Genomic DNA, 18,351 nt, shown 5'->3' on the forward strand with positions numbered 1-18,351 from the left:
GGGGTCCCTGGCTGTGCAGGGGGACGTGTCCCCAGCAGGTGGCACTGCCGGAGCAGAGCTGGGCTCCCATGCTCACGTTCCCAGCCGTGACACGGGGCTGGTTTTGGGGTCCCCAGTGACATCCCTGCAGGCTGGGCAGGAGCAGAGTGACCCCATTACAAGCAGCCACCCCCAGCATCAGGGAGCTTGGGATGTCCGGCAGGACTGATGGGCAGCAGGCGATGCTTGTCCTTCTCCAGACCTTCAGGAGGAGCCCTCCAAGGGGTTGGGGACAAGGGGGTGTCACTGCAGGCACCCGGGGGCCGTGCTGGGGCTCGTTATGGTAGATTCTACCTCAGGGGGCTGTTGGGGGTCAAAACCAGAGCCTTAATGACCCCTCTGTTCCTTGCCTCACAGATGATGAGTCCCCTGGGCTCTACGGGTTCCTGCACGTCATCGTCCACTCCGCCAAGGGCTTCAAGCAGTCGGCCAGTAAGTGCAGCGCCCGCCCTTGCTCGGAGAGGCTGGGGCGAGAGCTGGGCCCAGCACGGGGCCCCGTAAGCCCCCGGGGGTCCCAGGAGCTCGATGGGGACGTGTTACGGGGGCGCTCAGCGGTGTCTCCTCCCCCAGACCTCTACTGCACGCTGGAGGTGGACTCCTTCGGCTACTTCGTCAGCAAAGCCAAGACCAGGGTTTTCCGGGACACAACGGAGCCGCAGTGGAACGAGGTGAGAGGAGGCTGGAGGATGCGGGGAAGGAAGGGATCGTGCCCACCTTCCAGCCCTGGTTTTGGAGACGTTTTGGGTGCTGGGGCTGAGCCGCCCTCCGTCTGCTCCCAGGAGTTCGAGATCGAGCTGGAAGGCTCCCAGTCCCTGCGCATCCTCTGCTACGAGAAATGCTACGACAAGACCAAGCTCAACAAGGACAACAACGAAATCGTGGACAAGATCATGGGCAAGGGGCAGATCCAGGTACGTGCTGGGGCTTTGGGGCACCTTCTCACCTAACCCAGGACCTCTTGGGGCCAGCCCGCTAGGATGCGGGGCCGGGAGACACCGGGAGCTGAGCACAGGGGTCTGGGCTCGGGGCTGAAGGCAGCGAGGAGGATGAGCATCAGGCACGCGGGTGACGATTTTGGGGTGTGATGGCCTCAGCAGAGGTGGGACAAAGCGAGAGGGGATCCTGGGGAGGTGGCAAAGGTGACAGCCACCCCCCAGGCATGCACCCAGCCCCGTTCCTTGGGATCAGCTCACCCCATGGGCTGCGGGGAGGGGTCTCTGTAACCGAGGGGGGTGGGGGGGGGTCCACGAGCCCGGTGTCCACCTGCCGGGGGCTCTGAGCATCCAGCCCCACATCTCCCCACCGGCCGCCGCTGTCCCCTCTGCCACCATCCCCATCCCCGGCGCCTCCATCCGCTGCTGCTATGGCAACGGGGGGTTGCCAGGGCAACGGCCCGGCCACCTCTGATTGGCCGTTGCCAGGCAGGGGGATGGAGGCTGGGGCTGCCCCGAGATGCTCCAGGTGAGCAGGGTTGGTAGGAGGGGGGCCGGCAGCCCCCAGACCCTGCGCCCCACGGCACCCCCCTTGGCCAGGGGGCAGCGGGGATGCCTCAGGAGGGCGATGCCCACCCACTTTTCTGGTGGGACCCCCGCTCTGGCTGCTTTTCCCCTGTGATGGGATGCCTGGGACACGTCCCCCCCCTGCCTGAGGACGCTTCAAAGCACCCGGCTGCCTGCTCCATGGGAAAGTAGCTGAGGGCAGGTCCCTGGGGAGGAGGAAGGAGCTCGGAAACGCTGCTGGGAAGGAGGTGCCGACGTGGGGTGGCAGCACGTTGGGTGCAGGATGGGGGCTGGGGCTCGGCTGGGCTTGGCTGTACCCGAAATTGCCCGTCTGCTGCCCTCCCCGGCGTGGGGCAGGGGTGGCACGAGGCCACGCAGTACGCAGGGGGCTGGGGAAGGGGCTCAGCACCCCGTGGGGCTCAGCCCAGCTGTGTGCTTGGAAATAGCCCGTGTCAACAAACATGAGTCACGCCGGGAGACCGGGGGTCGGGGCAGGGGACAGCACAGCTTGGCTCTGCCGTGCGAAAGTCTGGGAAGGAGAAAGGGAGAGAGAGGAGGCCCCCGGGGCTGCTCACCCCGAGGACGGGGTGGTGTTCCCGACGTTAGGAGCGGGGCTGTGGGGCTGTCCTGCTGTCACCTGGCCCCGTTGCTTGGGGCAGGGCTGGCCCCAAGGCTGGTGCCCTGGGCTGGGCAGGGGGACTGGCAGCGGGTGTATGGGGAGGGGGTCTCGGAGCCAGGGGGTGATGGGGCAGGGCAGAGCAGCCCCCCCCGGCCGTGCAGCCCCCGTTTTGGTGCAGGGGGGAGGAGATGCGGCTGTGGAAGCGGAGGCTGTGTTGTTGTCATGGGCACGGTGCCTGCCATCCCTGCAGGGAATCGCTCCCCGGCCGGTCCCCCTTTGCGCAGGGTTGGCAAAAGCTCCAAAAAAAAAAAAATAAAAGGGGGAGATTTGTGGTGTCGGGGCTGTCCTGGACCTGCAGGGACCCCCAGGGTGCCCCCATGCAGCCCTGGGCGTTGGATCCTGCCTGGTGCTGAGCCCCGTGGAGGCAGGGTGCTGTGTAATTCCGATTTTTGGCTCCTTGCCCTGTCCGTGTGTGTCAGGAGGAGCCGCGGTGATGCCCCAGGGCACCCCCACCTCCCTCTGCCCCACGCTGTCCCCACCTCACCCCACCAGCAGCGGAGGCGACGAGGATCAGGGCAAGCTGGTGAGGTGTAGGGGGGGGTTCCTGCTCCCCAGACCTCATCAGGACACCCCAAAAGCGCTAGCCCCTTGCCGTGCCCAGCCTGGCTGCTGTGGGGGGGCACGGGGATGCTCCGGCGGTGCCTCCCTGGCCTCATCTGCGGGGCTGCGCAGCCCTCCCGAGCGGCTCAGCGGGCGGCAGGGCGGGAGTTAACGCGTGGGGGACGCCGGGGGGGCTGCTTTGAGTCACTTCCTCGCAGTGGGAGGGAGGCTTTGGGGCTGCCGAGCCGAGCTGCCTCTCGCCAGCCTGGCTCACACGCCCTGGAAGATGAGCCCAGCTTGCTCGCCTGCCCGCCGCCCGAGCTGGGCTGCCCCCGGCCACCGCTGACCTCCGTGCCCAAACATCAGCGGGGATGCCGGTGCTCTCCTAACCAGCCCCCCTCGGCCACCCTGGGGCCCCCCAGCCTCTCCTCTGGCATCCTGGGAGCCCAAGCGGTGGCGATGATGACGGATGTGTTGGTGCAAGCCGACGGCAGCCCCGCTCCTGGGGGCGAGCGCCTGGAGCCTGGCCCGGAGGAGCCCGAGGGCAAGCGGCCCTCCACCACAGGCGCCCGCCTCTGGGGCCGGGTGCGCAGCAAGCTGCTGAGGCAGAAGGTGCCTGGGGGGCTTGGGGGGACGTGGAGGTGGTGGGGTGCATCCAGTTGGCTTCCCCGTACCCGGTGGCTTTGTTCAGGAGGGGGGGTTCGGGTATGGGTGCGCCTCGGTATCCCCTTGCTTAGGGGAGGGGGCTGGGGGGCTCTGTTGGGTTGCTTCGGGAGCTTTTTGGCTACTTAGCAGCCTGCTCAGCGCTTGTTTTCCTCTTCCCCTTCTTCCCTGGGGGCTGCTGAGCTTATTTCTGCCAGGCTGCTTGTGTTGCACGGGGTGCAGCCGGGGTGTCGGGGCACCCTTGGGTGCTGCCTCCTGCCCCAAGGTGCTGCCTGCTTTTGGGGTGCTCAAAGGGGTGACGGGAGGACACGGCACCATCACAGGCAGTCCCGGGGGACTCGGGGGCACCGGGGGCTTCCCTCCTGTGCGATGAAAGGCAGGAGCTGCCCCGGCACGTGCGGGTTTGGTTTGTCAACAGCGAGGGGGGCTCGGTGGCAGCAGGGCTGGCTGTGACGCAGCGGCATTAACCTCGATTCCGTGCAGCTCCCGCAGAGGGGATTAGGGGCCGCCAGGGCTGCGGCAGGAGCTGCCCAGCGGCTGTTGGTGGGGCAAAACCCGAGGAGGTTTTTGCTTCCCAGGACTCGGGGCAGACGGGCGAGCAGGGGCTGTGTCACCGTGAGCCGTCCTGCACGGGAGCTCAGCTGCAGCCAAGTCTGCGCCCGGGTCCCTGTGTGCAGCAGGCACGTCCTGCTTTTAGGGTCGCCGTCAGATGGGGCTCTGAATCGCTGCTTTTTTGGGCTCTGCTTTGCTCTGGGGCTGCTCTGTCCCTGTAGTGTAGCTCTGTCACCGTGTGCTACCTGGGCAGGGGGTCACTGTGCGGGAACCTGGAGCATCCCCTGCCTGCTGGACCCCGTCTGTAGCAGATCCCATGGGATCCCGCTCCCAGGGTGACACAGGGGGAGAGCCACGCCGGCTGAGTCACCGCTTTGCTCAGGATGGCTTCACCCCGGGCTGATGCATCGGGTGACCTCATGGGTGAGAGGTGCGAGGCAGGGATGTGCCCAGCAGCATCCCGGCATTCGGGGCCCCTAGGGCCACGCTGCGAGGGCTCCTCTGCCACCAGAGCCCCCAGGACACACGCAGCCCTGTGGGACTGCTCATTGCCTGCCCTGCTGTCACCTCTCTCTCCGTGACAAGGGGCCTCGTGCAAGCAAACACCTTCAGGTAACGTGGGAGAAGAGGTTGAAGGCGAGTCTCTGCGTCCCGGAGCTGGGGGTGCCGTCCTCCCCACCAGCTTGGGGCCGTCCCTGGGCCGTGCTGGAGCGTGGCAGCTCCCCGTGGTGCAGGGGGAGGAGATGGTGACAGTGGCAGTAGCTGAGCCTGGGTGTTTGCCAGCGCCATGTGGGCAGGAGGTGCCTCTGGCGCCGTGGGCAGATGCTCCCATCCGTCCTCCCACACGGAGCCGTGTCCCGTGGGGACGTGGCAGTGGCTGCGGGCAGGGTTTGGAGAGCACCGGGGCCAGCTCAGAGCCCACTGCTCCTTGGGGACCGTCCCCAGCTGCAGGGGAGCTGGGTGACGCCAGCTGAGCCGGCTCAAATTTTGGGGCAGTGACAAAAGTTTGGAGGGGGGGGGGGGGGACCGCGGTGCGGCTCGGGGAACGCGCTGTGCTTGTGGCAGCCAACCTGGCTTTTATTAGGGCTTTGTTCGGAGCCTGCTAAAGCCCTTCCAGATGTGCGCTGCCAGGGCCATCGGAGACGGGGGACCCGCGGGACGGGGCTGGGGAAGATGTGTGGTGTTTCCAATTAAACTCGCGCCGTGGAGGGGGAGGCCCACGGCTCCCGACCTGGCTGGGGAACGAACGGCTTCGCTGCCGTGCCTGGGGCTGGGCGCTTTGCTCCTCGCTGCTGGGGCTGTGGTGACAAGGCAGCTTCTGCTTCGGTGCCACGAGGGGGACGTGGCTGCGTGTGGAAAAGGGGTGAAAGCCCTTGGGGACCCGGCCAGAGCCCCAGTGCTGCTGCACAGGGCGTGGCGGTGGCTGTGGTGGCATCATCGGGTGCTGCAGGAGGGGACTGGCACTGGTGGGGGGGACACGAGGGGCTTCGGTGGCAGGGCTGGGGTTGGCCAGGGTCCAGCTGCAGCCTCGTGATCCTTGCATCCAAACCTGCTGCGGGGCCCCTTGAGAGCCTGGGGCAGCTGCAGCCTTCCTCCTCCTCTTCCTCCTCCTGCTCCCCGCTCTGTCCCCAGCAGCTGTGGTGCTCCCCAGGGCTCCCCCGTGCTGGGGCGCCGGGGAGGGGATCGGCATCTGGAGACATTGCTGGAAACCACAGCACCTCACGTGGCAGTGGGGGGTGGAGGAGCTGCCCGGCCTCGTGGGAATGGTGCTGGGGACAGCAGCCGGGTGCTGGGCAGGGTCTGGCCGTCTCGTATGGGCCAGCCCAGGTAGTGTTTGTGACAACTGTGGGACCTGTTTGTCCTCAGCCTGATGTCCCCTGGCTGAGCTCCACATCCCCTCTTCCTGCTGCCCGAGGCTGAGCTCAGGCCGTGCCGTGGTGCTGGGGCTGTGCCTGGAGCCAGGGCAATTTGGGTGTTGGTGTGCAGGAGGGGACACGAGGGATCTTTGCGCTCACCCCAAGCATCTCCCAAGCCAGCAGCTGCTAAAGGAAACTCCTGTGTCCTTGAGCAGTGACCCCGTGCACGTGGCACGAGCCTCGCCTGGCAGCTGCGCGCTCGCAGCCCCGGGACCCCCGCCAGCTCCGCGTCCCATCCCCTTCCCCGAGGGGACATTAGTGCCAGGCGCTGCCCCGTGCATTACAAGGATCGATGGGGCCGGATCGATGGCACCAGCTGGGGACCAAAAAGCCCCAGAAGGCAGCTGGAGCAAGGGCTGGATGCTGTGGCAGAGCCCCCGTGCCCTCGGGTGGGAGCGGACCCCAACAGCCCCGCAGTAGGGTGAGCTGGTGCCACCCTTCCTTGTCCCAGTGCTGCATCCTCATCATCCTATCCCTGGGGCTGAGGTCCCCGATCTCGGTCCCCTCTTGGGACTGGGGTCGCTGCTGTCCTCTCTGCCCCAGTCCTGTGTCTCCAAGGATTGGGGACAGCTCTGTGCCACCTCGCTGCCATGAGTGGTGGGGCCTTGGGAACGCCAGAACCTCGCTGTGGCCCTGGGGAAGCGTCACCGAGTCCCCTGCTAGCCCGAAAGCCAGAAATAGCAGAGCCCGTCATTCCCAGGGGTTATAAATAGCCTTGGCTATTGGGAGATGTTGTTTTTTTCTGCATGGAAAACACTGCCCTAGTTCTGTTCCATCCATCTGCCTCCAGAAATAGTCCCGATTCTTGGAAATTTCTTGCTGCTGGGGTGTGTGTTCAGCTGGGGGCTCGGGGGGACTGATCCCACCGGGTCCAGCGCCCAACCCAAGGGACCCCAGATTGTCCCCGCTGGTGTCCAACCCCGATGTGTTGTCTCTCCCCGCAGCTGGACCCGCAGGCCGTGCAGACCAAGAACTGGCACATGGACGTGATTGAGATGAACGGGGTAAGCAGGGCACAAAACCCCTTCCCCGGGGTGCAGCGGGGTGGGCTTGCTGGTTCCTCCCCCTGAGCTTTGGGTGCACTGTGGGGCCGTACCCCCGTGTGACGCTGAGGTGACAGCCAGGATGTCCCCACAGATCAAGGTGGAGTTCTCCATGAAGTTCACGAGCAGAGACATGAGCCTGAAGAGGACGCCGTCCAAAAAGCAGACTGGTGTCTTCGGAGTCAAAATCAGCGTCGTCACCAAGTGCGTGCGGGGCTGGGGGTGGCTGCTCCCTCCCTGTCCCTGCGGGCTGTGGGGTTTGGGGACGCGGGGGACCTCCCCCATCCCTTCCACCCTGCACGTGAATCCTGCCCCGTCTCAGGGCTGGCGGGGCCCCAAAAATCACCGCTGACACCTCTGCTTTCCGAGCCAGGCGCGAGCGCTCCAAGGTGCCTTACATCGTGCGCCAGTGCATCGAGGAGGTGGAGAAGAGGGGCATCGAGGAGGTCGGCATCTACAGGATCTCCGGCGTTGCCACGGACATCCAGGCCTTGAAGGCTGTCTTCGATGCGAGTGAGTGACGGCCACCTGTCCCCTCCGCGGGCACCGAGCACCCCCCTGGTGCTGCAAGCCCGGGGGCTGCCCGTGGCACTGCGCCGCGTGCGAGGTGCACGGGTGGGTGCTGGAGGGGCTGGGGAGGAGGAGGTAAAAGCTCAGAGCTGGTGCCGCAGGAATTGCTGCCCCCGTCATGTGTGGGGCACGGGCAGCCCTGGCCCCGAGCCCCCGCAAGGGAGCCCCACAGCCCCGCTTTGCCCTGACCTATTTTCGGTGGTGTTTGTGTGCTGATGGCTCGGATCTGCCTCCGCGCCTGGCTGGCTCCCAGGGAGACACTGAGTCAGGGCAAGGTTGCAGATGGATTTGCAAATTGTTCCGCGGCCCGCTGCCCAGCCCTGCCATGGCCAAACTGCCCGCTGCCATCGGGAGGGTCAGGAGCTGGATAAATGCTCTCAGGGGTCCCCAGATCCCCTTCCTGGGGCTACCACACCCAGAGGGGCCCTTGGTGGTGCGCCGGGGCTGGGGACTGTGCTCTTTGGGGTGTTGGCGAACAGGAGGTGTCACACGGGGCTGCTCTCTGGACAGATAACAAGGACATCCTGGTGATGCTGAGCGACATGGACATCAACGCCATCGCTGGCACGCTCAAGCTGTATTTCCGGGAGCTGCCCGAGCCCCTCCTCACTGACAGACTGTACCCCGCCTTCATGGAGGGCATCGGTAAGGGCCTGGGGACCAGGAAGGGGTCTGGCCACGCTGCCAGCACCTTCCTCCCTGCTGTCCCACTCACGCAGGGCTTGGTCCCTGCCCTGAGCCCTTTCTCTCCTTGCCTCCAGCCCTCTCGGATCCTGCTGCCAAGGAGAACTGCATGATGCACCTTCTCCGCTCGCTGCCTGACCCCAACCTCATCACCTTCCTCTTCCTGCTGGAGCACTTGAAAAGGTAACGGGTGGGCAGGGCAGGGCGAGGGGGGCTGCATCCATCTTACTGCTTTGTCTGGGGGTGGGCCACGAGCACGGGGGGAGCTGCTGGCTGCCTCCCAGGGTGCCCCCGACACTCCGTGGCCGTGGCTGGTCCCTCACCAGGTGACGCTGTGCTGGTGCAGAGCAGGGTGGGATTTGGGATTTGGGCAGCTTGCGGTGGTCTTTCCCTTCTCCCGGCTCCTTCAGAGGGTGCAGCCTCAGGGGTGAGCACAACTCTGCCTCCCTGGGCTCTGGTGCATTCACCGGGGGATCTGTGGGATCCTGGAGCTGTTCTGTGACACAGAGCAGCCCCCGGAGGCCTGGGGTCACTGGTGGTGGTGGCAGCAGGGACCCTGCAGAGCACAGAGCCCTTTGCACAGCTCCGCTCTGCGGGGAGCACGCATCCTTTGGCACGAGGCAGCTCTTGGCTGCCTTTGCCTGCGTGCAGCTGCTTGGATGAGCTCCCCGTGGGGACCAGCTGGCCTCAGCACGGGGCGGGGAATCAATTTGGGACCGTGCGGTGCCCTCTTAGCAGGAAAACTGAGCGCTGCGCTCCCCCACCAGTGCAGGAGCAGCCCCTGCCCAGCACATTGCTCTGATCCCTGCAACTTGTCTGCGGCTGGCAGCCGAGCCCTGGGGGTGTTCAGCTCTGCAGAAATGTCCCAAAGCTGTGCTCAGCACCTCGTGCCGTTCGTCCTGCGGTGAGAGCAGCACCGTGCAGCTCCCCATCATGGCAGCAGCTGCAGCTCCTGTGGCCGCTCCATTTCAGCTGCTCCTGGCTCCTTTTGCAGCTGGGAGAGCCACAAAGCTGGGGAAGGGCAGCGCAGGGGCCCCCAAAACCTGCAGCGGGCACAGGGCTGGTGGCAGGACCGCGGTGCGGCACGCAGGGCCCTGCTAGAGCGTGCCATGAGGTTGGGAGCGGGGCTGGCGGCTCGTGTTACTCGCATCGTGACGTGTTTCTCTCTGCTCTGGCTAAAAGCAAACAGAAAAAGTGATTGCTGCTGGGAGTGGGGAAGGAAAATCCATTTCCACCCTGAGAACTGGGCACAGCCAGTTCCCACATCTGCTCCCCTGGCCGGGGCTCAGCCGGGGAGCGCGGCCGCCTGCAAACATGGCATTGTCGTGGCCCCGCTCCCTTGTTGGGGGCTCTTTGGGGTCCCACGGGGTCAGGGGGCCGGTGCAGAGCTCCCCATACCCTGCAGGGGCTGGGGCAGGGTGGAGGCTCTGTAGCTCGTAAGCAAGCCAGGGCTCAGTCGCTGCCACATCACGCCCAGGGCTCCCAGCCAGGCCCGGCGGCTCCTGCAGAGGCCGTGAAGGGGGCAGAGCTCCCTGCCCTGCCCCTGGGTCTGCGGGGGCCACAGGGGGCTGCTGCAACCGGAGCCGTCCTGCTGGGGCTGGGGGGTGGCAGGGGGAGGTCAGCGTTTGTCCCTCCCGTGGCACCCGGTGGCTGCGCTGCTCCGGGCGGAGGTGTTGGGAGCTCACGTTTGCGGTTTTCCTCTTATCCCCCAGGGTAGCGGAAAAGGAGCCCATCAACAAAATGTCCCTCCACAACCTGGCCACGGTTTTCGGGCCGACACTGCTGAGACCCTCGGAGGGGGAGAGCAAAGGACACCTCACCCTGGCTTCCGACATCTGGTCCCACGACGTGATGGCCCAGGTGAGAGCCGAGCTGGTGGGGCCTGGACCCAGCCCGTGCCAGCACCCAGAGGGTTTCACCAACCTGTCCGGGTGGACCCGTCCCTCCTCGCTGCAGGAGGTGGCTGCACGGGGCAAGCTGGCACCTGGCAGCTCCCCCCCCGTCCGGCCCTAACCCCCCAAATTTGCCTGCCGCAGGTCCAGGTCCTCCTCTACTACCTGCAGCATCCTCCCATCTCCTTCACCGAGCTGAAGCGCAACACACTTTACTTCTCCACGGACGTGTAGCCTGCAGGGAGGAGGCACCAGCTGCAAACACTCCCAGCTCCCCGCTGGGGGCCATGGACCGGATCGCGGCCCCCGGGGAGATCGGCCTGGCCCCAGGACGGTGCCGCCTGCAGCTCCTGTACAATCGCGTACCGACGGCCCGGTCCCGCCCCAGGCGCCGTGCCGCTCTGTAAAGTAGTCGTGTCTTATGTCCCTTCTCGTGTTCAAGAATTGTTTTCTGTATATTTGTTCAACGGAAGAGGTAGTGACTGACAAGGGCTGTGGACACAGGCTTCCCCCTTTTGGCTCGTTTTCTCCTGGACTCCTTCCCGCCCGGCGCCCCTCGCCTCGCCCCGCTCGAAGCCTGCAGCATCCCCCGGCTGCCCGGATGCTGTCCCTGCTTGCACGCTCCTCGCTGGGAGGCTGGGAGCTCGCGGGTTTCTCCCTGACGGCCACGACCTGCCCCGCTTTGCCTCGCTGCCTGGATCCACCCGGGAGCAGGGCGCCCCTGCCTCCTCGCCGCGTCGCTGCCGGGCGCTTTCAGGCCAGTCCCCTCCCTCGGTCGCTCTTACCCCGCGCTTTGCCTGTGTGGGTGCAGCAGGGGGGTCGCTCCCCTCGCTGCTTGGCATCGCCACGCAGTGTTTTGGGGTAACCTCCTGGGACGAGGCGCTGCGCCTGTCTGGAAGCACGGCGGGCCGACTGCGGAGCTGTGGGCTATGGGGTCAGCTCCCGTTTCCTCACCACGCTCTCTCGGCCTTGTTCTTGCCAAGCAAGAGACTGGAGCGTTGCCCTGCTGTGTCTGTACATCTGTGTCCCTGCCTTATCTCCCTGCGTGCCCCTTCCAGCCAAGCACTGCCACCTGGCTGCTGCCTCCTGGGCATGCCACGTGCGGCACCCCGGGGCAGCAGCACTCCTGTTGCAGCCACGAGAACGAGAATGGGGAGGTTTTGTTTCCCTCCTTGGCTCAGGGATGGGGGAGGAAAGCCCCGGTTGGCTCTGTTTGGCCTGGCCCTCGCTACCGGAGACAGAAGTGCTCTCGCTAAGTGGTTTGATGGCTCCAGCTCTTGACCCCAGGCTGACAGCCGGAGTGGCCATGCTGTGTCCCGTGGCAGGGTGCTCGAGGCTGTGCCCTGGCTGCCCCCCAGCACCTGGCTCCGTCCCCTGCCCTCCCACGCTGCCGGGGAGCTGCCGGTAGCTGCTGGGACACAAAACCTTTGGCTCTGTGAGCTGAGTCTGTGTTCTCGTGGGGGAAAAGCCCCCTCCTCGATTGCGTTGGCCCGGTGCGCTCCTGTGCCAAAGGGAGATGATGAGAAGTGACCAAGCGTGTCCCTGCTGCCGGCAGCATTGCCTTTCCCCCCCCCGACCAGCAGACTGGTCCAGGTAAAGCCCGGCCGATGCTCCAGGTATGTCCTAAGCCCACCTCCCCCGGGGAAGGCAGCAGCTGCCAGCCCCCCACCAGCAAAGCAACTACCCGAGGGGAAGCCTTTCAGTCCCCCTCTAAAGGGCTCACACTCCAGACCCTGCTCCTCTCGACTACCAGCTAACCAGAAGGGAAACAGCAGCGCAGAAAAGAACCAGGCGTCTGTCTTGGCCCTGGACCCAGTAAGGAGGCCGAGCGTTAAGATCTGACTGCACAGCGGATCCCTGTGTGTGTCCGAGTTGTTACGTGTGTCCAAGTCTCTGTCCACTGTGGTGTCATTCCAGATGGAGACTCTGTACAGCCAAAATCCCCCCCGCGTGACGGTGGCTGCAGGCCCGCGCCGCGCAGCCCCAGCACAACAGGCTGCGGCCAAAATCCCCGTGACGGGTTTTTGTTTGTTCCTGCAGGAAGGAAAGGCAGGGGGGTGGACTTCTGCAGCTACAGGTAGAATAGAACTGTTAATTAATATTTGACTTTCAGAAGTTGTTAAGGATATATTTTTGTTTGTGTTCTGTTTCAATTTCTGTAGATTATAAACTTTAAATGGCTGTAAACCATGTGAAGAAAAAAAAAATGTTAATAAAAATGCAAAGCCCCAACATTTGCACAAAAGGAGCCCTGTGGTGTTGCTGTTTGCACTCACTGATCACCTTGGCTTTGCAATTTCTTCTCTTTCAGCCGTGGAAATCTTGCTAGTTGTGTTTCGAGCCAGTGGTATAAGCACGGGCATTGTGCCAGGCAATCTTTTAAGAGACATCCCATGGTTTGGGCTACATCCTTGCATTTCAGTACATTCTGGAGGAAAAAAACCTGGACTGTCTGGAGCCAGCTTGTTTAATCAGCCCGGAATTACTCAAGCTTCAAATTCAGCTGACTTGCACAGCTTCTGGCCCGAGGATACTGAACAGGCACAGTGAGGGCGATCAGGCGATCCGGAAACCTCATCTGATGGATCACATGGAGCTCTCGCCCCACTTCTTTCCTTGTGGTCATGGGAGAGACAACACACCTCCAAACTGACCACCTTATCAGCTAAACTGCCCTGCTGGTGTTGCTCTCCCAGGGAAGCAAGTGCTGTCAGTGTTCTGGGATCTCAAACCGTGAATGCAAAGGAGGGGAAGTGGGTGAGAGAACCCCCATAAGATGTTTGAGCTGAATTTGAGATGCTGCTGTCTCGGTTTGACAATGAGGGCAGTGAGGCACTGGAACAGGATGCCCAGTGAAGCTCTGGATGCCCCATTCCTGGAAAGTGTTTAAGGCTGAATGGGGCTTTGAGCAATCAGGTCTCGTGGAAGGTATCCCTGCCTGTGGCGGAGGGGTTGGAATTTTATAATCATTAAGGTCCCTTCCAACCCAAACCATTCTAAGACTCTCTAAGGGTGGGTGTTCCCCCTTGCACAGTGGCTCAAGGACAGTTAAAACCCAGTCTAAACTATTTTGAGTTTAAAAGTTATCCTCTATGGTCCAAGAACAGCCTGTGGTTAGGAGAGCAAGGCAGCTGGTGAAAAAGCAAATCCAAAAGGGAGCAGCTCCCCAGGCTTGTGAGCAGGTGTTCTGCCTTCAGTACCAACGCTCTGCAGAAGGGATGTTTCACTTTTCCCCCAGTTTAACACTGGGGTGCTCAGAGGTGGTGCAGGAACATGACGGGAAGCAGTGTGCTAAGTGAATGTCTGGTTAGCTGTCTGACAGTGGTTTAGTCTCACAACTCTGCTTTAAAGTCCAGCCATCCAACTGCTGGAACCAACGGTGTGAGCCTGTGGCAGTTAAAGCAGTAGCAAGACTATTTGTACTCCCATGGTGAGGTTAAACCAGGCTAGCCAAGTGGCTACAGAGAATTATACATCTGCAACAACCTCTTTTTTACCCTTAAACTGTTTTGTTCATCTGCCAGTAACCACACGGTTCTAAGGCTAAGGATTCCTTTTTGCTTTTCCCTTTAAGAAACGGTAAAGAAATCTGGCTCTCATTCTGTGCTTGAAATAAGACAAGTTGTACAGATGGTGGTTTGTCTTCAGTTGGTATTTTAAGAAAAGCCTGGAACAAACTATTTCTCCACAGGATCTTACCTCTCCCCAACAGAACAGCAAGCTGCAAACTGGTAACTGCTAAACATTTGCAGCACGTTCAAATACACGGTCATCTAAACCACTGCATTTCTTTATGAAACTGTCCTCCTGCCTCTTTTGATGCTAGCAACAGACTTAATCAAAATCAGACCCAAAGGATCCAGAAAGCTCAGAGTCCAGGCTTGTTTCCTGGAAACTGACAGTCAGCTGATCCGTCCTGGTGATACTGCTCACTGCGCCTGGCTCCATCCTTGCATATTCCTGCAAGTCTGCCTGAAGCAGCATGCCAAGGCTCAGAGCCAGATTATTGTTAGTCACTCAGGAGAAGCAGCCAGCACCATCCAGCTTGCACTGATCAGGACTCCAAAGCAGTGGAAAGGTAAGCTCGACGGTTCCTCTGCTGTGATGCAGGCTCTTCGCAGCAGCACTGGAACACAAGGAAAACTTGCTCCCAGGGGATCCCACTGTTACCGGAGATAGTAATCAATCGCTGCGGAGAAAGCGGCAAATCCTCCACAGCCGATAACGCCTGCCTTCAAACCAGCTGCAACGTAAAAGGATGGGAAAGAATGAGAAAATAGGAAAGAAATTGTTCCTCCCAGTAACTAGCCTACGCTGTATGGGCTTGTAAAGCTTACACCTGCAGGAACCTGGTGGTCCTCTACCAGGGAACACTGCTTGAGGTAAAGGAAGGGGGGAACTTGGCACACACTGGACTTAAAATCCCCCATCTGGATTCACAAGACACGGTGACTGGGTGCTGTGGTCCTAACTTTCCCTACAAGGGTTAGGAAAGAAAGCACCAGTGGCCACTAATGATTTCAGTGTGCTCTGATCTGAGCACTGCAAGTGGCTTTGCTGTTGGACAAGAGATGGATAGGAAAAGCAGCTGCTACTTGGAAAGCTCTAAGAGGATTAGGCCCAGGACAGACACAACTTAATGGGCTCAATTAGAAGCTCTTTTGAGAACACTTTTGTTTCTTTTATGTTAGCTGTCTTCTTGCTTTTGTTGTTTTGCTTTTGCTTTTTTAAGGATAGGTGAGAGAAGTTTGGTATATTTGATAAGCAGCGCAGCTTTTCCTACTTGGGTGTTCTTAGCATTCATGGCTTCCCCCAAAAAGTCCCCATGCGTGCCTGCTGGGCTAAAATCCCCGTGCTCCTGCTCTTGTACAGGAGCAATAAATAGAATTGCCTGTTTGATTTGATACAGGAGAAAGGAGGGAAGCATTGTACATGCTGTGCAAGTTAACAGAGTTCCTGCCAGTGAAACAGTATATATAAGTACAGCTCTGTTACCACAAGAGCTGTAACTTCTCTAAGTTGTTCTGCACGTATTTTTGGATCCCTCTCGATGACACCACAGACGCATGTGGATAGCAAACACCGTTTCCTGATTCTCTTTCAAGTCACTTCTGTTCATTTTTCTCCAATCTTGCTGTCCTGTACAACAGCCTTCCCTACCCACACATATCTTTCAAGCTGACAGGAAAGCGAGAGAGATGGCAGTTCTGTCAGTTTGGAGTACACTCTCACGCTGACATAACCATAACCCCGTGCAAGGAGATCTGTTGTGCATGTTGCCTTAAAAATACTGCTTGCTACCTAACCGAATTACAGCTTCATCACAGAAATAGCTCATAGCAGGCACCACCAACCTCTGAAGCCGATCGCTCCTCCTGTGATGCAGCCACTAATAACGCTGTTCTTCCAGTCTGACTTTCCACGATACTGAGGAATTAAAAAGCAGAGTCAACAAATAAATATGGAATAAAATCTCAATACTCTGTACTGATAGCAGAAGAGATTGAATGACCTTCCGGCCCTGTGTCAGATGAGGATGTTTTTCCCTCTGTTCTCAGCAGATGGCCCCCTGCACTTTAAAACATAAGCCTCGCAGGGCCAGGAGGAGGGGAAGGAGCAGGTCACCAGGAGAGGGAAGACAAATCCATATGGTGCAATGCAGAACTACAACACGGGCTCTCAGGTGAGCCAACACAGCCCCCAGACGGCAGCGCTGTGCACTGGCACCAGCTCAGAGATTTTAAAGGTGCTACGGTCACCCGAGTGCAGCACTGAGCCTGGCCATGCAACCTGGTTCTCAGCACAGGGGAGAGCCACAGCACCCTGCTGGCAATGATATACAATTTCCATAGCCAAAGCATGCCAGTTTTTCACCAGTGCAGAGATCGGTTTGTTCTGCTTTGTTGTGCAAGCAGATACATTTTTCTTCTACGTGAGTTAAGAAATAATTGTCTTTCAATTAAAAGACAGTACTGAAATTCATAACAAGCTAATTTTCCTATTTAAGAAAATGGATGGGAGATTTACCGCTGAGCTGCACAAGGCCAGTTCTTGCTGTAGGCGCAAGATGAAAATAGGCCTGTTACTTAAGAACTTTGATCAAAGGCTCCCTGTCTGCATATGCAATTTTTACAGGCTCAAATGACCATGTTGCAAGTTTGCAACTTTCAGTTTGATGTTTTAAAGTAATAACAGATTACTTGTAGCTAGAGTTTCAAAAAGCAATGCCCATACTTGCCAAAATTGGGAAAGGACTTCACGGTTGTGTGCAGTTCTGTTTATTCTATCAGAGAACTGCGGTTCTGAAGGGAGGTCTCAAAGCTGAAAAGCTTCCATGATTGAGAAGCAAAAATAAAGTAGCCTTGTCCCTCACCCCGTTACAAGGGGGATATGCATACTTATCTGAGTCCACTAAAGGAGATTACTGTGTATATAATAAAAATATTTCATAATGCTTAAGGACTCCTTACTCACCGATTCTACCACACACTCGGTGCAGGAGAACATAGCACCTACGATGGCGAAGTTCTTTGCATAGGATATGCCTCTCTGCCCCATGTCCTTCAGCACCTCCTTCGCGGTTGGCGTGCGATAGGGATCCTTGGGATCAAACCCAACGTTGGTGTCGATGCCAGCTGTGAAGACACCAAACGCTCCTCCGAGAACAAATCCTGCGAAAGAGAAAAGGGATAAAATGAGCCTCTGCTGGGGCAGAGTGATATGTGGGGCTGTACGGTGATGCTGTGGATGCTGATGCTGACACCTTCCCCGCTGAGGGCCTGTGTTGTGTGGAGAAACACCACGATCACCTCTTTCTTGTACAGAAGGGAAAGCGGACGGAGATCCCTCCCTGGGCCCTGTGACAGCCCGGGGGTGCTCTGAGGGCTGAGGAAAACCCATGGGGGCGCAGCTCGGCGGCCTCTCCCCCACCCTCCCACCCTCCCAGCGCCCTGGGGCTCATCCCCAGGTGGCTCCCTCAGCACCCCCGCTACCAGCCCGTCCCCAAACCCCTCAGAGCCCCCCCAAACCCTCCCTCACAGCCCCCTCAGAGCCCCCCGCGCACCCCCCACGCAGGCCAGCGCCGCCTTGAAGGCGCAGCTCTCCATGGCCCGCTCCACCATCTTCTGCTCCTCGCTCTTGGCCGGGCTGGGGATGCCTCCCAGGGCGGTGGGGTCCCAGTTTCGGGGTCGCCGCCGCTCGCCCACCAGGTGCTGCAGCAGCTCGCTGTACCGCACCGCCGGCGGCTCCGGCTCCGGGCCGCCCGGTGAGGACGGGGACGGAGCCGCCGCCATCACCGCGAAACCCCCTCCCCTCAGGAGGCCGCCGCGCAGGGGCCGACGGGAGTTGTAGTTCCGCGGCGCGGCGCCCGCGCCTCCCAGCGATGCCCCGTGAGGGCGCAGCGGACTACGCTTCCCGTCGTGCTCCGCGAGGCTCCCTGAAGGACAGCGGGAGGGAGGGGGGGAGGACTACGTTTCCCAGCGTGCCTCGCGGCCGCCCCCTAGCGACGGTTGCGGCCGGTGCAGCTGAGGGGAGGGCTCCGGAGCATCCTCGGCAGCCGAGCGGGGCCGGCGGCAGGTGGGAGCCGGGGGGGCTGTGAGGGGACCGGGGGGGCCCTGAGGAGCCGGACCGGAGCCCTCCGCCCCGCATGAGGGGCGAGGAGTCCCGGGGGGAGGCTCCGAGGTGCTCGGGGAGCCCCCGCGGCGCCGTGTGGGGGCCTCAAGGCCCGGCCCCCCCCGGGGGCTGAGGGGCCCGGAGGGGCCCGGGAGGCCTGGGGGGAGCCCCGGGGGGGGGCCTGGGGGGGGGCTCGCAGCGCTGCCGGGGTCTGTGGTGCGCAGGTGGGAGCTGAGGGGTGCGGGCATCGCCTGTCAGCTGCACCTTTTGCTTCCTCAGGTGTTCGGAGGCGGCTCGGCTTCGGGACCCGTTTGTCAGGAGTGCTTGGAGAAGGTACGGAATCGGGCTTTTCTGTCCCAAAACGCGCGCTGAGCTCACGGCAGGTCACGCAGAAAGCTCAGCTCTGCTCGCTCTGCGTGGTAGCGGGGTGAGGAATGCCTCCGTGCCTTTACCCTTGGCAAACAAGGGGCTGCCAAGATTGAAATTCTCCTACCTGCCTTGCTTGTGTTTCATTTTGTTTAGCCAGTGTTACCGTCTTGTGGACTAGAACCAGCGTTCCGCACAGCCAAGCACGCTTTTTTGAAGGTATGCTTCAAAAAAAAAAGCGTTTTTGTCTTCTTTCTGGTATTTTTTTTTTTTGCGTTAAGTGTAAAAGTTGTCTGT

The 18,351-nt window shown here is 60.9% G+C and overlaps 2 protein-coding genes across 5 annotated transcripts in view; one reads left to right on the top strand and one right to left on the bottom strand.

Moving 5' to 3' along the window:
- ABR (ABR activator of RhoGEF and GTPase) overlaps positions 1 to 12,461 on the top strand; it is a gene marked incomplete at its 5' end in the record, with an annotated part of 34,084 nt that extends 21,623 nt beyond the window's left edge. For 2 of the 4 annotated variants that reach the window (XM_082776318.1, XM_082776319.1), the window contains 10 exons: positions 397 to 471; positions 610 to 707; positions 819 to 950; positions 6,833 to 6,892; positions 7,026 to 7,135; positions 7,305 to 7,444; positions 8,012 to 8,146; positions 8,263 to 8,368; positions 9,898 to 10,045; positions 10,222 to 12,461. In XM_082776318.1, coding sequence (XP_082632444.1) covers positions 397 to 471; positions 610 to 707; positions 819 to 950; positions 6,833 to 6,892; positions 7,026 to 7,135; positions 7,305 to 7,444; positions 8,012 to 8,146; positions 8,263 to 8,368; positions 9,898 to 10,045; positions 10,222 to 10,311 — 1,094 coding nt within the window. In that variant the 3' untranslated portion in view covers positions 10,312 to 12,461. Of the gene's footprint in view, positions 1 to 396; positions 472 to 609; positions 708 to 818; positions 951 to 2,986; positions 3,370 to 6,832; positions 6,893 to 7,025; positions 7,136 to 7,304; positions 7,445 to 8,011; positions 8,147 to 8,262; positions 8,369 to 9,897; positions 10,046 to 10,221 lie in introns of those variants that run through there. The other 2 variants (XM_082776320.1, XM_082776321.1) reach the window with 2 other exon arrangements.
- Positions 12,462 to 13,719: 1,258 nt separating this feature from the next.
- Positions 13,720 to 17,381, bottom strand: TIMM22 (translocase of inner mitochondrial membrane 22). The gene is made up of 4 exons (XM_082776322.1): positions 17,141 to 17,381; positions 16,552 to 16,748; positions 15,432 to 15,504; positions 13,720 to 14,320 (listed from the first exon to the last, which is right to left on the bottom strand). Exons 1-4 carry the CDS (start codon positions 17,367 to 17,369, stop codon positions 14,244 to 14,246), a joined length of 576 nt encoding a protein of 191 aa, XP_082632448.1. The 5' UTR covers positions 17,370 to 17,381; the 3' UTR covers positions 13,720 to 14,243.
- Positions 17,382 to 18,351: the final 970 nt, after the last annotated feature.

This window comes from Aythya marila, assembly GCF_965140915.1.
Source record: "Aythya marila genome assembly, chromosome: 20".
NCBI lineage: Eukaryota > Metazoa > Chordata > Aves > Anseriformes > Anatidae > Aythya > Aythya marila.